A 16016-nucleotide genomic window follows, 5' to 3' on the forward strand; every position below is an offset into this window, starting at 1 on the left:
ATAATAAAAAAAAAAACACTTTGGTTAGAGAGAGTGCTTGTTGGCACGATAAAATTTAGATTTGTTTTTTTTTTTCTTTTCACTTTTTTGACAATTGTATTTATGAATTGTCATTGTGTGTATATAAATACATACATGTAATATTAATTAATCAATTTAATAGAGATTTAAAAAATTAAAAAAAAAAAACACTTGTATGTTATTAAATGACTTAAGGGTTTATTAAAAAATTTTTTTGGAATTGTTGGTGTGTGTTGATTGACGTGGCTCCAAAATAACAAAAAAAAAACCCATTTTTTTTTCACGTAAAAAAAGTTTTAACTTGTTTTTTAAATTGTAATGATCAAACAAGAGGCTTTTCATTAATCAATTGTCATCAGTTATTGTGTGTGTCGTCAAGTAAGGTAAATAATAATCAAAAAAATATATATAATTTTATTGTTTTTTAAATTTATTTTTATATTCTTTGTTTGATATTTGTGATTCAGCTATTTCCAGGTACTTACGTGGCCTATAAATATCCACGTTATTTATTTAAAAAAAAAAAAATACTCATATTAGTAATTAAGCATTTTATTAATTATTATTATTTTCTTTTTTTTTTTTGCTATTAAAAAAATATGTTGTTGTTTTTGTTTTTGTAACTAACAAATTGAATTTATCGCTTTGATTTTTTAATAAAAATTTTATTTGTAGCAATTAAACTATTTGGATATTGGATATTTTACTTGAAGAAAAAAAAAGAAAAATAATTATCAAAAAACATAACCTCATCTATAATTGATAAAAAAAAAAAAAATTTACTACAATTATTAAAATATTAATTGATAAATAATTAGGTATTTTTAATAAAAAAAAAATATAAAATAAAATGGTGAGAAAAAGGGTAGGTCGAAAACAATTTGAATCAAATGGATCAAATAGCCAAGATGACTTGGAGACAATTGATAATTTTGGAAAATACACAAGAGATCGACTTAGAATAATGCTGAGGGAACGTGGATTGTCTATTGCTGGAAGAAAAGCTGACATGGTACAATCTTTGATGCTCCCTCATAATAGCATGTTTTCTCTTGGTTTTTATTTTCATCATCGTCTTGTTTTTTTTTTCTTCTGTTTTTAATTTGATTCATAATCAACAAATAAAAATAATTGGGAAGGGGAATGAATAGACATTTGACCCTTGACTCATTCAATTGGCCTGACTTTTTCAATGACCAATAAATTCAATTCCTCACTACACAATACACCACAATCACTGTCATTTTTTATCACCACCACAGTAGTTTAGTTTAGTCAATGTGTAGCTATATTATTTTATTAATTAATAAATGTACACTCGTGTTGCATCCACAGACAATAATACAACTAAAAAAAATGATTATTTAGTCATTGACATGAGCATTGTAAATATTATTATTATTTATCAAAGTGTTTATTTGTTTTTTATATATATTTGTGAGAAACATTTAATAATAATTTAACTAATTTTGTGATTTTTTCTTGTTTGTTTGATTTAAAAAAAATAATAGATAACTCGACTTGAACAACACACTATGGAGGGAAAAACAGCAATTAAAAGAATAAAAGAATCAAATAATTTAAATGATTCAAATAAAACAAAAGCAAATGATGATAAATCAATTAATAATAAAGTAAAAAATGTTATTGATGATGGTGATAATATTGATTCTGATAATTTAACATTATGGACACATCCAATAACAACATTAAATTATTTCATCAGAGAATTATTAATTGATACAATTAGTTTAGCTAAAAGAACATTTGAATATAAAAAAACAGTATGGAGTTTAATATTTTTCATTGGGCTATTTTTAGTATTAAGAAATTTAACTGGTCCACATCAACAGGTATAATATTTTTGTTGTTTTTTAATTATAAATAAATTTGTTAATAAATTAATTAATTTCTTTTTTAATAGATAATTAAATTATGGGAAAATAGTTTAATATGGTGGTTTTATTGGATTGGTCTTGGTGTATTATCAAGTGTTGGTCTTGGTACAGGTCTTCATACATTTGTACTTTATCTTGGACCACATATTGCAGCAGTTACAATGGCTGCATATGAATGTGGTGGTTTAAATTTTCCAGAACCACCATATCCAGATTCAATATCATGTCCTGATACAATTGATCCATTATGGATTGCTGGAATATTTAATATTATGAGAAAAGTTAGAATTGAATCAATGCTATGGGGTGCTGGTACAGCACTTGGTGAATTACCACCATATTTTATGGCAAGAGCTGCTAGAAATAGTACAAATAAAAATCATGATTATGATCAAGAAGATTTAAAAGAACTTGAAGCACTTGAAGCTATGGAAAGTGGTGAAAATGTACCAATATTAATGAGACTTAAACTTGCTATGAAACATTTTGTACAAAAAGCTGGATTTTTTGGTATTCTTGCATGTGCATCAATACCAAATCCACTATTTGATCTTGCTGGTTTAACATGTGGACATTATAGAATACCATTTTGGACATTTTTTGGTGCAACATTAATTGGTAAAGCTATTGTTAAAATGCATATACAACAACTTGCTGTTATTATTGCATTTAATGAAGAATTACTTGATAAAGTTATTTCATTTTTATCTGTTATTCCAATTATTGGAAATAAATTTCAAGGTCCATTAAAAAAATATCTTGTTGAACAAAAACATAAACTTCATAATCCATCATCAGTGGTAAGTGAATTTACACTTGATTTTCTTTCAATATAAATTAATTTAAATTATTAAAATTATTGATTTAATTGATTTTCAGGAGGGAACAACAATGATATCTTGGCTATTTGATAAATTTGTTATGATGATGGTATGCTACTTTGTCATAACAATAATTCATGCACTTGCTCGTAATCATCATCGTAGACGTGCAAAGACATCATCAGATTAAATTCACAACAACTAGTACAATTTTTATTTGATATTATTATTAATGATAATTAATTATTCATCATCATCATTATAATAATAATTTGTTTAAAAAAAAAACATTAAAATCACAAATCAAGCCTACCCAATAATCAACATTTAAAAAACTGTAAATATGTAAACAATATTATACACGTTCTTTGTTCATAACTCTTTCATCGATGAAAAAAAATTATAATCTTTTGTAACAATAAGAACAATGATTTTTTTTTTTTTTTGCTCAAATACAGTTATATAATTAAAATGAACAAAAAGAGATATCCACGGGGCCAAAAAAAAAAAATACGAAAATTATTTTCAATTGAGGACACAAGTGGATTATTTAATGGAGTTTAATTAATAATTAGCAAAAATAATATTAATAAATTAATAATTACTACGACGATAATATGAAAAAAAAAAAAATCAATTTAATTTCCTTAGCTACACATTCCTTATTTTGAAAAATAAAAATGAAAATGTCATCAAAGTGCAAATAAAATAATAATAATTAAAAGACACAAGCCATTATTATGGCAAATAATTATCAATATTTTGATACTGTAGTTGAAAATTTTTCATTTTAATATTTAGTATTTAAAAAATGATTAACTGAAAAATGAAATAATGTGAAAAAAGTATTTGAATATAATAATAATGAATTTTTTAAAAGATAAAATGTGATATTTATATAAAATAATAATATGATTATTGTTATCCTAATTTCCTTTAAATAATTATAATAACATCCTATGAAATTTATCAAATAATAATTCATTTATTACAATAATTTATTTTTATTATATTCCAGATTATTTATTATTGTTTGTAATAATAATCTTCATGTACAGAGAAACTAGAAATAGATTTAAAAAGAAATAGTAGTTGTTATTTAAAATTGGTAGATACAATACTACTAGACAATTAATCAACGATAAAGATGATCAGCATGAATGTTGTTTGCTATTTCAGATTCCCATCTATCACCATTGTTTAACAATTTTTCTTTGTTATATAACAATTCTTCATGAGTTTCAGTTGAAAATTCAAAATTTGGCCCCTAAAAAAAATTAAATTATTAAATATAATAATTGACTTATTGTTTATGAATTATTTTACCTCAACAATGGCATCAACTGGACAAGCTTCTTGACAAAAACCACAATAAATACATTTAGTCATATCAATATCGTATCTTGTTGTTCTTCTTGAGCCATCAGCACGTTCTTCAGCTTCAATTGTTATTGCTTGAGCTGGACATATTGCTTCACATAATTTACAAGCAATACAACGTTCCTCTCCAGATGGATATCTTGATAATAATATTTATTTCATTATTATTATTTTACTTAAAATTAAGACATAAATATTTACCTTCTTAAGGCATGTTCACCACGAAATCTTGGACTCAATGGTCCTTTTTCAAATGGATAATTTATTGTAACTGGTTCCTTGAAAAAACATTGTAATGTTGTTAACAATCCAATACCAATTTCTCTTGCATAGATTCTTGTACCTTCATCTGGAGCAACATTTGCCCATAATGAACTGTCTTTTGGTGTTACAATAAAATATTTTTGTCTTGATGGCTGAATACATAATCCAGATGTTGGTAAAGCGACATTCAATGATTTCCTGGCTATTAAATTATAAAATTATTAATTAATTAATAACAACAACAAATATATTTAATCATAAAAATATAGAAAAAAAAAAACATAACCTTTTTAAAGATTACAAAATTGATTACACAATGTCATGAAATGTCAAAAAAAAAAATTGTCATATTATTAAAAAATAATGACAAATATATTTTTAAACACTTGTGTTTATGTTTTTTAATATTTAGTAAATAATTTTTCACTACTTACCCAATAAATTATTGGTAAATTTTCCAAGAATACGAACGTTTGCCATTTTGGATTTTTAAATCATCATCATAATAAAATCACACACACAAGTGACACAACAATAATAATAATAATAATAATAATAGTAATAATAGCAACACCGGTTCTAGCCTACAATAATTGTTATTGCAACAAGTGTATAACAATTTAATAAATAAATATAATAAATTGAATTAAAAATGCCACCAAAAAAAGCAGCAGGTGCTAAAGCTGGTAAAGCAAAAGGTGGTGGTGATGATGGTGATAAAGGAAAAGGTGAAAAAAAAGGAGCAAATTCAGTAAAGGTAGCTATTATTTATTGTTTTATAAATAAATAAAATATAAATATAAATATTAATACATGTTTATTGTTAGGTCAGACATATATTATGTGAAAAACAATCAAAAATACTTGAAGCATTGGAAAAATTAAAAGCTGGACAAAAATTTAATGAAGTTGCTGCAGCATACAGCGAGGATAAAGCACGTTCAGGAGTAAGTTAGTTAATTAACCTGCTAATTGATAATTTAATTAATGTATTTCTTTTTTTGTTTAAATAAGGGTGATCTTGGTTGGATGACAAGAGGTTCAATGGTTGGTCCATTTCAAGATGCAGCATTTGCATTACCAAATTCAACTTTGGGAAATGCAATTTACACTGATCCACCAGTTAAAACAAAACATGGATATCACATTATAATGGTTGAGGGTAAAAAATAATAGCTAAAAATGTTTAACAACAAAAAAGGTACATTAAAAATAATAATTATGTAAATAATATGGTTTTTTTTTTTATTGAAAATACACACACACAAGATGATGATAATAATTAAAATTAAAATTAAGGGTAGAATTTTGTATGAGGAAAAAAAAAAGGCATCAAGTTACAAGTATCAATAAAGACATGAAAAAATAATAGTATTGTCAACTTTAAAAATGATTTAGCAATAACAAAGGGAAAAAAAAAATGATAAATTATATTAAAATTATGCATTTTTTTTTTTTTTTTAAACTCAACAATTTTCAATAAATAAACTGCCTTAATCAGTCACTGTTAAAAAATAAACATGAATATTGTAGATTTGTTAAAATTTTAAATCATTAAAGACGAATATTTGGATTTGTAAATTGAACATAATTAAGAAGTGATTGATTATCCTCGCAAACCCATGGTTTTTTATGATGACAAGCAACATCATGCCAATTGACACCATCATTATAAAATTGATTTAACAAAGCAAGACAATTTTCTGGTGCTCCACCTTGAATTACTTCACGATTATCTGGTTGTGGTAATCCAATTCTGTTGATAATTAATAATTAAATTAAATTAATAACATTAATATTATATTTCAAATGATGTTTGTCAACTTACCCTCCATTTTCTGACCAATCATTTTCAGTACGTTCAGTTGTTGGTGCTAATTTTTGTAATACAGCTGTCCAAAACCATCCATTTACTCTTTGAGGTAACAAATCTGGTCTATCACATCCTTTGAAATCACAAAGTCTTCCAGAAGTCCAAATATACTTAACATTATCTTAAATAAAAATTAAACATTTAGCAAAAAAAAAATACATTTTAAATTATCATTTAAAAATATTTAAATAATATAACATACTTCTGACAACTTTATCTTTGATAAATACATTTTCTTCAGAGGTTTCAAGTGATACTGAATCCATGCATCTTTGTCTACAAAAATTTCTAGCAGATAACCAGTCAACTTCTTGTCCAGCTGTTCTTTCATCAGCCCATGAAAAGTAATATCCCTTGCCTTTGAATGTGTCATGAATTTTTCCTAATGGAAAAAATAAATAAAAAAAAGAAAGTAATTAATGATAAATTTATATATATTTGTATATAACTTTCACTGTAAATATTTCATTATATTTGTTTAGCTTATGGCACACTTTGGAAGAAGCTATCATCATCATCATCATCATTGTGTTGTTACTTTTATATAAATTTCACTCGATAGAAATACAAGTAAGTATAGCCAAAATAAAATTTAAAACGTGACATTAATTTACAAATGTGAAACTCAATTGGCCTCTAGCTTGCTGAGGTAAATATCAATTAAGTCCCGCATTGTAAATAAAAAATAAATAATGTTATTTGCAATGAGCTCAAAAATCGTGACCCACAGACAACAACCAACCAAGACCTAGACATTCAAATAAATATAATGCAAAATGCTAATGACAACTTTCCCAAATGTCAATTGATATAAATGCTGCGTGTAATTTATGCGACTGTGGACATTTGGAATTAAGTATCTCAATGACCCCATGAAAAATTCAAAGACCTACAGGTGGATCCGGTTTCTTTTTTATTCCATTCAATTTAAATTCAATGGATTATTTTAATTTATTATTCATTTGTTTTTTTTTTGGAGAATAAAAAATATATATTTACAACTTACTTTGTGCACATAGCTGAGGAATTGGAACTTCCAAAGTTCTTGAATTAGAAGGTTTGGGAAATTGTCCAGCAGCCAATGCCATCAAGGCACCAAAAATAACAAATCTCAACATTTTGTTAATTATTTATTCTGAAAAATTAAACGTATATATCAATAAAATTTCAAATGACCATGCCACATAAATGATAAACGAAAAACCATAAAAAAAAAAAAGGTAGAGATAATTTTATTCAAAGACCAACCGAAAATTCTCAGTTAATAAATCAAAAAAAAAAAAAAAAAGGAAAAATAAGAAGCAACAGAAAGAACAGACTTTCTTTTAAACCGGTTTTACTGGAATTTCTTTAAAATAATATTCAAACAACCAAATTATATTTATTGTATTTTAAAAAAATTTATTTAAAAAAATTCACTAATATTTTTTTTTTCTGTTCACTTTTTTTAGCTTAAAAAATATTTAATTTGTTGATAATTATTTTTTAAAAAAATCTAATCACTAAATTGTTTTTTTTAAACACACTTTTTCACAGAATCGTTGAAATTTAATTGATATAAAAGCTATTAAAATAATAAGAAAATAAGTAATAAAAAAATTTAAAGATGAAAATGGAAAAAAAGGGTCTTGAGGATGCTCACCTGAGTAAGATCACTGGTAAACTGTGACTCGTGTTGCTACCAACACCCCTATTTATATACAATTCACTTGCCAACAAAAAAAAAATATTATATCGGTATTTTGTCTTCTTCAATCGCAATTTCGGACACCTTGGCTTTGACTTGGATTTCTACAAAATAATTCAACTTGTCATGATTCAAAAGAACCACCTGTTGTCTCAACCACCACCTTACCTCCACTCCTTTTTTTTTTTTTTTATTTTTCTTTTCGGTCTTTTTCAACATATACCTACCTACCCAATTTATGAAATTTAATAACCAACCAATCAACTAAAGAAAAACAAGCAAGCAATCAAGCAAATGAATCATGTCCCTTTTTTTTATTTTCCAAAATATAAATATTAAATTTTTTCATTACTTTCTCTTTTTTGGAATTTTATTTTACTATTATAAATATATTTAAAAAGCACTTAGCAAACATTTGGTGAGATTTTTTTTTTTTTTCTTTCATTTTATATTTGATCACCGGAGATATATTCAAAGAAATGCGGATTATATTTCTTTGACAAACCCATGGCAAGTTATAACTTTCGCCAAACAACTCCCATGAATTTTAAGTAATATACCTCGCTTTTTCTCATTTCATTTTACCTCGTGATCATCATCATCATCATTACAACATAAAAATATTTTTAAAAATTATCATGTGATTTTTTTGTATAATTTATTGATCATTATTTTAATTTTTATACAGTACTATGTAAATAAATTGATAATAGATCAATTGTTACCGTTAGAAATCATGTGGGTCAATCGCAATATTTTTTTATTAAAAAAATATTAAGGAGTGTTTTTTTTTATTCTTTAATATATTCCTTAATTTTCAATCAATCAAATTTTTTATTTATCATTATTGTAAAATTTTAATTAATTTATAATAAATTAATTTTCATTTTTAAATTGAATAATAAGCAATTGTTTTTTTTTTTTATCAAAATATTATAATTAGCATAAATTTTTTTATTTAAATTTAAATCAAATTTAAGAATGTTTTAAATAAAATTTAGTAGCACACACACAAAATATATACGAGAATGTAGCTGGAGTTAATAATTTCTTCTCATTTATTTTGTGCTCCTAATATAAAAGACAATTTTTAGACACTTTTTCGATTGTAGGAGAGAATTTTTTCTATTACAGCTAATAGAAAACGATAGAAATATTATTACTATTGTGAAATAAAATAAACCCTAACGAAAACGAAAAGTTCCTCAATTCAAACGGGTTTTAGTGTCTTTGAGTGTCGTAAAGCCTCAAAAAGTATCAGGAGAGCACAACCCCGAGAAATACTATTAGATATTATTTAGATACTTTCTCTCTGTTTCTACTATCCTAATACAAGACGGTTTATTTTTGCTTAGAATACAGCTGTACATTGTACAATGGTCGTTGTGTCGTAACTCGTACATGACACTTGTTGTTGTTGTTGTTTTTTTTTTTACATAAATATAATTAATTAAAATAATGCAGGAGCTTTTGCAAGACCTGAACATATTGATAAATCATTATGTTCGATTAATTCAAATCGAAATAAATTAATACAACAAAATATTTGTAATAATGTTTATTAAAAGTCAGCCATTTTTTTTTGTAATTAAATCAACCTAAACTACTCAAGTACTAAGTACATTTTTTACTACAGTTTGCTCTATTATTACAGTTGACAGGGACTTTGGTATTTGTTTGTTTACACAATAGAAATACATTGTTGTAAATTTTTTGGAGCTTGTCAAATAATACCTGATTACTTGTTGTTAAAGAATTAATAATAAAGGGTTAATATATATTGATAATAAATAATTGGAGAAAGGGTTATTCAATTGAAAAATTGGCAAAATGTCTGCTTGTAGTTTGGCGTCTTTCAATTACTACTGATAAATTAATAACATCATCATCATCAAGGTCATTCAAAGAAAGTGAATTATATTAAATAATATTTGTTTATTTTTAATTTAATGAAAGTATAAATTAAATAATAATAATGGTAGATGATCATAAGGATGATAATTTGTGTCGATTATGTGGTCAAACAAAGACAACAGTTGTTGATATATTTGATGAAGAACAACAACAATTGGCTATTGATAAAAAAATCATCAAATGTTTGCAGATAAAGGTAGTTTAAAAAATACTATTATAATTTTTATATGTGAGTTTTTTAATAATTATATTTTAATGTTTATTGACAGATTGAAGCATCAGATATATTACCAGTAACAATATGCATAGATTGTTTAAATTTACTTGATAAATATTATGATTTTTATGAAAAAACAAATGAAACACAATTATTATTAAGTCAATTTTTAATTAAAAAAACAAATGATTTGTCGGATAATCAAAAAAATAATGAGACAGATGAACAAGCTACAACAACAATTGACAATTTAACAGTACAACAATCATCAAGCTCAGATGATGAAGATGAAAATGTTGATGAAAAATTAAATTCATCACAAAAAAAAATTGAAAAAACAAATAAAAAAAAATTAAAATATTGTAAAACAAAAAAAAATTATAATGAACAATCAGAATCAGATGATGATGATGAAGAAGAAGACGAAGAAGAAGATGATGAATCATTTAATGAAAAAAAAATACCAGATAATTACATGACAGGAACAGAATCAGATAAAGAATCAATAATAAAATCAAAAAAAAATAATAATATTAAAGAATTAATTGATAGATATCACTGGTTGTGTACTGATTGTAATGATAAATTAGCAAGTTTAGATTTACTTGTTGAACATCATAAAAAATGTCATAATCAACAGCCAAAATATATGTGTGTACAATGTTGTAAAGTATATGATAAATATTATGGTTTTTTAATTCATGTAAGACGACATAAAAATAAATCAAAATATAATTGTAAAGATTGTGATAAAACATTTATACATAAAAAAGTATTAGAAACACATCGTTCATCAGTACATAATGATGAAAAAAATAAATTTATATGTTCAACATGTGGTAAAATATTTCGTCAACAAAGTGCACTTTATATTCATAGTCGTTGTCATCTTCCTGATAATATTAAAAATCGTTATCCATGTGATGAATGTGGTAAAAGATTTACAACAAAACCAAATTTAGTAACACATAAAAGAATACATTCAGGTGTTAGAAATTTTACTTGTGATCAATGTGGTAAAAGTTTTATACAAAAAGGTAATTTAGAAGCACATTTTTTAACTCATTCAATTGATAAACCTCATTCATGTTTAAAATGTTTAAAATCATTTAAAACACCATTACAATTAAAAAAACATGAAACAGTACATACTGGTATTAAACAACATATTTGTAATGTTTGTAATAAATCATTTAGAGAAAAAGGTACATTAAGAGAACATACAAGAATACATACTGGTGCAATGCCATTTACATGTGAATATTGTGGTAAATCATTTAGATTTAAAGGTATTTTAACAACTCACAGAAGACAACATACTGGTGAAAGACCATATTCATGTATTGAATGCCAGCATCATTTTACAAATTGGCCAAATTATAATAAACACATGAAAAGACGACATGGAATTAATACGTCAAATGCAAAAAATAATAAACAACAACAACAGAGCCAACAACAACAACAACAAGTTCCTCAACTTGATGTGCAAAATAATGAAACAATTCTATCGGATATTCAGCATCATGAACCACCAGCAACATTAACAACAACAGCAAGCAATATTCATGTAATTTATTTTGTTAATTATTAATTAATTAATTGGTTGATATTTATTATTTAATTTATTTGTTTTTAGTTGATACAAAATGTCGCAGCACCATCACAATCAATTGTTCAACTTCCAACAATTGTCCAGACAGTATTTCCAATTGATGCACCATCATCACCAGTTATTATTCATGACAACAACAATATTTTTAGAGAAAGAAATTCAACTTATTACAATTCTTCTCTACCTACTATTCAAAATTATGTACCTTATAATTTTTACATGTCAAATATTTCTGAAGGTGAACTAATACTTCCAAATAAATAAATAGAACATTATTATTGAGCTTTGACAATCAATTGACTAATACGTCACTTTAATTATTATTTTAATTATGTTTATAGCAAAAAAAAAATATATATAAAATCCTTTGCTAATTTTTTTAATATTATTTTTACAAATAAAATTTGTATATCTTTTTTGAATAAAATTAATCAAGCAATAATATTATAAAAATGTTTATTTTTATTTATCATATTCAGAACAAAAAACACATCAACATTGTTATTATATTAATTAAAAGTAAAAAAGAAAATGTAAAAGAAATGAAAAGCAATTTAAACATTTGACGTTTTTTTTTTTTTTGTTAAACCGCTTTCTGATATGAACTTGGATCCCAGCATTTTTTTTTTGTAAAAAAATATAAACTATCAAAATTAATAGCTGTATATGCATTGTGTTTTAAATAATTTTCAACAAATTGATTAAGTGAATTACAAGCATTAATCATTTCAACTGGATAGTTTAATTTAAGTTGACGTTGATCTTTTGTTGAATCCTCTTTAGACGAATTAAATAGCTGTTCATAAAATTCAAGTTGATTATAAAAATCAGCAGCAGTGTATTCTTGAATCATACCAACTTTTTGACACTTGATACATGTTGGTGATTTATCGGCATTACCTATACCAAATCTCTTACAAATTTTTAAACACTCGGTATTTTGACATTGAATTGTTGGACCATAATATCGTTGTATTTTTAATCTAATTGTAGTTTGTAAATCATTTTTAATAACATCAACATATTTCCATGGTGGTAATTTACATTTTTTATTAATACACTCAAGCATTACTGGTTTTTTTAATCCAACATTATCCTCTCTCATGAAACTTCTAACTTCATTAACAGCACCACAAGTTGTATTTCTACAAGTAAATTTAAATGATTCACAATTTTCATATTTTTTTAAATCATCTTCATCTGTATTATTATCATCATCATCATTATTATTAATTGCTTGATTCATTTTTGCCGTATTTTTACTTTTATAATTTTTAATACCAAGTGATTCAGCAAGAAAACCACCATCAAGTTCTGGTATTGGTTGTGTTATTCTTTCAGCAACTGGTATAATTTGACAACTAAGATAATAATCAATGTCAATTTTTAATTCATCATTTTTTTTAAATTCATCAATATGATATGCACGTTCTGTTGGTGTTCTTGTTGTTGTATCTAAACAAATAATATATGGTACAGTATCATCTTTTTTCCACATTCTACCACCTTCTTTATTTAATCTCAATGCAATTGCAACATGTGGCTGTTTATTATCAGGATAATCTTTTGGATTTTTAGATAATTGTTTTGTTATAACATATGATGATAATGGTAATTTATTATTATTAACATCATTTGCAATTTGATTTAATAGCTCACGTATTTTACATGTTTTTTCTTCAATTGTTAAATCCATAAATATATGATCAATTATTTTTTTACCAGTATCACATGCCAATTGACACCAATCTCTTCTAACAACATCTAAACCTTTTATTTCAGTTTCATATTGATATTTTCCATTTGGCAATTTATTTATTGACACAGCAGCATATTTTTTTTTATTTAATAATAACATATATTTAAATAAACCATCAATATCAAGTTCAATCTGTTTATATAATTTATTAACTTCAATTTTAATTTTTTTAGCAATTCCATATGCTTCATCATAATTAATAATTTTACTATTAATCATAATTGAATCAGTATCACCATAAATAACTTGATAATTTAATTTTTCAACAAGAGCTTTTGTATTTTGTAATATATCACGTCCTTTTGTTGTAACTAATGCAGCTAAATGTTTAGCATAAAAACGACAATGTGATGCACCAAGACAACCATACATTGAATTTGCTGTTAATTTTAATGCAAGTTGACGTATATTATATTGCATTTTTAATTCAGCTGTTAAATTTGGTGTTTTTAATAGTTTTTTAACTTCACGACGACTTTCAACAAGTTTACGAATTTGTGTTGGTACAATACCAAATTCAACATCATCATTTGGTAAATCTTTAATTGGATCAATATTATCACGATAACATATACCAGGTATTGTTGAAAAACATAAATTATATTCTTGTATTATACTTGGATAGAGTGAATTAAAATCCATCAATAATACAAGCTGATCATAAAAACCTCTTTGTGGTTCAAGTACAAGACCACCAATGTATGCTGATTTTGCTTTACTTGAATTAGCATTTGATGATTTAATATTTAATTTACGATCAGGTGTTATATAGTCTTTTTTATGAAATGCATGAAGTAATAAATATTCATTTCTTTCTGAACGTCCAGCATTTAATGTACGTGATAATACATTACCAGCAATACATGTTATTTGTAATGCAAGTGGTATTATATTCATTTCACATATTAATGATAATATGTAATTTACTTCCATCATTGTTATTTTAATTAAACCAATTATTTTTATAATTTCATTATAAAAATTTGGACAATCACATGGTTTAATATCAATAATTGTATTTGTTTTTGTTTTTAATACTGTTGAACATAATGTATCTAAATCATAATTACGTACTTTTAAATTAACTTCTTTAGCTGCTGTTTGTACATCACATATTGCTCTACCACAAAATGAACGTGATAAATTAACTTTACCATTTATAAATACATTAAATGTACCTTTTAATTTACTTGTACGCATCCAATTTTTAATTTTTAAATTTGTCAAACGACGTATTAATACATCAAATTGAAAACCACAATCATAACCAATTATAAAATCTGGATCAATTGATTGATATTTATCAAGAAATTTTTCAAGTAATTCAATTTCTGTTTCACAAAAAATTATTGTAGTTTCTTGAAATTTTTTAATTTTATCACGTGCATATAATGGCCATTGTGTATCTTTTGGTCTTGTAACAAAACAACAATGATTATCAAATGGTGGTCTTAATGGTGGCTTATCAATATGATAATTTTTATTTGACAATAAACCAATCATTGTTATTTCATTTTGTTGTGTTTTTGAATTTAATGTTGTACGAATATTCATTGTTGCCATTGATACATATGGAATATTTAAATTATTATTATTATCATTTGAATTATAAACATTTATATTTTCCATTTTTAAACAATTTACTTGATACTTTGACCATGTATTAAAATTATCAGTTTGTATTGGTGATTTTATTTCAAGCCAACATGGTCCTTTTATTTCACGTTCAATTAAAAATAACTCTAATGGATTAACTGTTGTATTAAATATATGTTCAATTGTTTCACCAGAATATGTTGATTCAATTGGTGGAAATTCAGCTGGATATCTAACTTCAAGATATTCTGATTGTAATGGTGTTCCTTCACGATCAAATGCATAATTTTTTAAAATTTTTTTACAACGATAATTTGTTATACGTCGTTTTGTTGCTTCAGCATTCCATTCCTCATAAACTTTTTCCATTGTATTATTTTCATATTCATTGTCATTTAATTTATTTTTTTTAACTTTTTCTCTTGGTAAACAATATATTCTTCTTGGTATATTTTTAACAATTACACAACATGATTCATATGTTTTTGTTTTATTAATATATATTTTACCAAATAGTGTTACAACACCTGGTTTATTTTGAGGATCTTCAATAGCATCAAGCCAATAAAATCTCAATAACATTTCTCCTTCGTTATTTTTAATCAATGGAATATTTATTTTTTCTTCATTTGCAGTCATTTTTTCATCAACAATTTTATTCATTTTTTTACTATTTTTATTTATCATTTGTGCATATAATTTATCCTGATCAATTGATGCAACAAGTTTTTCAAATTCATTGTTATCTAATAAACTTGAATTATCAATTGTACTTGATTTAATTGAACAATTTGTTGATTTATTATTATTATTAATACAAGATGAATTTTGTGTTTTGCTTTTTCTAATCATTAAAGCTTTCAAATGCTTTTCATCAATTGAATCAAGAACTTTACCAAATTTAATATCAACTGGTTTTGTCTCATCAGTATCTTTTGGTTTATCAGCCAATGGAGTTAATGCATTTTTTT

General features: G+C 24.6%; 6 protein-coding genes across 8 annotated transcripts; 3 read left to right on the plus strand and 3 right to left on the minus strand.

The window, feature by feature from the left end:
* The first annotated feature begins 4 nt into the window (after positions 1 to 4).
* Positions 5 to 3348, plus strand: LOC122854263 (vacuole membrane protein 1-like). 3 transcript variants are annotated; one of them, XM_044154748.1, is made up of 5 exons: positions 5 to 404; positions 697 to 1033; positions 1533 to 1874; positions 1946 to 2719; positions 2799 to 3348. In XM_044154748.1, exons 2-5 carry the CDS (start codon positions 872 to 874, stop codon positions 2928 to 2930), a joined length of 1410 nt encoding a protein of 469 aa, XP_044010683.1. In that variant the 5' UTR covers positions 5 to 404; positions 697 to 871; the 3' UTR covers positions 2931 to 3348. The 3 variants fall into 3 exon arrangements, with proteins under 3 accessions (XP_044010683.1, XP_044010685.1, XP_044010684.1); XM_044154750.1 differs by lacking the exon at positions 697 to 1033; XM_044154749.1 differs by lacking the exons at positions 5 to 404; positions 697 to 1033 and adding an exon at positions 1044 to 1406.
* A 372-nt stretch (positions 3349 to 3720) lies between these two features.
* LOC122854265 (NADH-quinone oxidoreductase subunit I) lies at positions 3721 to 4940 on the minus strand. Its single transcript, XM_044154753.1, has 4 exons — positions 4819 to 4940; positions 4322 to 4586; positions 4067 to 4259; positions 3721 to 4007 (listed from the first exon to the last, which is right to left on the minus strand). Exons 1-4 carry the CDS (start codon positions 4862 to 4864, stop codon positions 3876 to 3878), a joined length of 636 nt encoding a protein of 211 aa, XP_044010688.1. The 5' UTR covers positions 4865 to 4940; the 3' UTR covers positions 3721 to 3875.
* A 66-nt stretch (positions 4941 to 5006) lies between these two features.
* LOC122854266 (peptidyl-prolyl cis-trans isomerase NIMA-interacting 4) lies at positions 5007 to 6047 on the plus strand. Its single transcript, XM_044154754.1, has 3 exons — positions 5007 to 5141; positions 5212 to 5331; positions 5399 to 6047. Exons 1-3 carry the CDS (start codon positions 5037 to 5039, stop codon positions 5555 to 5557), a joined length of 384 nt encoding a protein of 127 aa, XP_044010689.1. The 5' UTR covers positions 5007 to 5036; the 3' UTR covers positions 5558 to 6047.
* Positions 5839 to 8061, minus strand: LOC122854264. The gene is made up of 5 exons (XM_044154752.1): positions 7900 to 8061; positions 7264 to 7392; positions 6460 to 6639; positions 6213 to 6378; positions 5839 to 6140 (listed from the first exon to the last, which is right to left on the minus strand). The coding sequence occupies exons 2-5, from the start codon at positions 7373 to 7375 to the stop codon at positions 5939 to 5941; spliced, it is 660 nt and encodes a 219-aa protein (XP_044010687.1). The 5' UTR covers positions 7376 to 7392; positions 7900 to 8061; the 3' UTR covers positions 5839 to 5938.
* Positions 8062 to 9028: 967 nt separating this feature from the next.
* Positions 9029 to 12040, plus strand: LOC122854267 (zinc finger protein 567-like). The gene is made up of 4 exons (XM_044154755.1): positions 9029 to 9511; positions 9599 to 10054; positions 10128 to 11645; positions 11715 to 12040. Exons 2-4 carry the CDS (start codon positions 9920 to 9922, stop codon positions 11952 to 11954), a joined length of 1893 nt encoding a protein of 630 aa, XP_044010690.1. The 5' UTR covers positions 9029 to 9511; positions 9599 to 9919; the 3' UTR covers positions 11955 to 12040.
* Positions 12041 to 12260: 220 nt separating this feature from the next.
* On the minus strand, positions 12261 to 15897 carry LOC122854268 (DNA polymerase alpha catalytic subunit). Its single transcript, XM_044154756.1, has one exon. The coding sequence runs from the start codon at positions 15895 to 15897 to the stop codon at positions 12274 to 12276; it is 3624 nt and encodes a 1207-aa protein (XP_044010691.1). The 3' UTR covers positions 12261 to 12273.
* Between the last annotated feature and the right edge of the window lie 119 nt (positions 15898 to 16016).

This window comes from Aphidius gifuensis, linkage group LG4 (genome assembly GCF_014905175.1).
Source record: "Aphidius gifuensis isolate YNYX2018 linkage group LG4, ASM1490517v1, whole genome shotgun sequence".
Lineage (NCBI taxonomy): Eukaryota > Metazoa > Arthropoda > Insecta > Hymenoptera > Braconidae > Aphidius > Aphidius gifuensis.

What these genes read in the sequence shown, in the direction of transcription:
- LOC122854263 (XM_044154748.1), top strand. Translation starts at nt 872, where the DNA reads ATGGTGAGAAAAAGGGTAGGTCGAAAACAATTTGAATCAAATGGATCA. An exon ending in CTGGAAGAAAAGCTGACATG is followed by an intron (nt 1,034 to 1,532) that starts GTACAATCTTTG and finishes AAAAAATAATAG; the next exon opens with ATAACTCGACTTGAACAACA. An exon ending in TTCATAATCCATCATCAGTG is followed by an intron (nt 2,720 to 2,798) that starts GTAAGTGAATTT and finishes ATTGATTTTCAG; the next exon opens with GAGGGAACAACAATGATATC.
- LOC122854265 (XM_044154753.1), bottom strand. Translation starts at nt 4,864, where the DNA reads ATGGCAAACGTTCGTATTCTTGGAAAATTTACCAATAATTTATTGG. An exon ending in ATTTACCAATAATTTATTGG is followed by an intron (nt 4,587 to 4,818) that starts GTAAGTAGTGAA and finishes ATAATTTAATAG; the next exon opens with CCAGGAAATCATTGAATGTC. An exon ending in GGTGAACATGCCTTAAGAAG is followed by an intron (nt 4,260 to 4,321) that starts GTAAATATTTAT and finishes ATTATTATCAAG; the next exon opens with ATATCCATCTGGAGAGGAAC.
- LOC122854266 (XM_044154754.1), top strand. Translation starts at nt 5,037, where the DNA reads ATGCCACCAAAAAAAGCAGCAGGTGCTAAAGCTGGTAAAGCAAAAGGT. An exon ending in AAGGAGCAAATTCAGTAAAG is followed by an intron (nt 5,142 to 5,211) that starts GTAGCTATTATT and finishes GTTTATTGTTAG; the next exon opens with GTCAGACATATATTATGTGA. An exon ending in AGGATAAAGCACGTTCAGGA is followed by an intron (nt 5,332 to 5,398) that starts GTAAGTTAGTTA and finishes TGTTTAAATAAG; the next exon opens with GGTGATCTTGGTTGGATGAC.
- LOC122854264 (XM_044154752.1), bottom strand. Translation starts at nt 7,375, where the DNA reads ATGTTGAGATTTGTTATTTTTGGTGCCTTGATGGCATTGGCTGCTGGA. An exon ending in TCCTCAGCTATGTGCACAAA is followed by an intron (nt 6,640 to 7,263) that starts GTAAGTTGTAAA and finishes TTTTTCCATTAG; the next exon opens with GAAAAATTCATGACACATTC. An exon ending in GATTGGTCAGAAAATGGAGG is followed by an intron (nt 6,141 to 6,212) that starts GTAAGTTGACAA and finishes AATTATCAACAG; the next exon opens with AATTGGATTACCACAACCAG.
- LOC122854267 (XM_044154755.1), top strand. Translation starts at nt 9,920, where the DNA reads ATGGTAGATGATCATAAGGATGATAATTTGTGTCGATTATGTGGTCAA. An exon ending in TCAAATGTTTGCAGATAAAG is followed by an intron (nt 10,055 to 10,127) that starts GTAGTTTAAAAA and finishes GTTTATTGACAG; the next exon opens with ATTGAAGCATCAGATATATT. An exon ending in CAACAGCAAGCAATATTCAT is followed by an intron (nt 11,646 to 11,714) that starts GTAATTTATTTT and finishes ATTTGTTTTTAG; the next exon opens with TTGATACAAAATGTCGCAGC.
- LOC122854268 (XM_044154756.1), bottom strand. Translation starts at nt 15,897, where the DNA reads ATGATTAGAAAAAGCAAAACACAAAATTCATCTTGTATTAATAATAAT.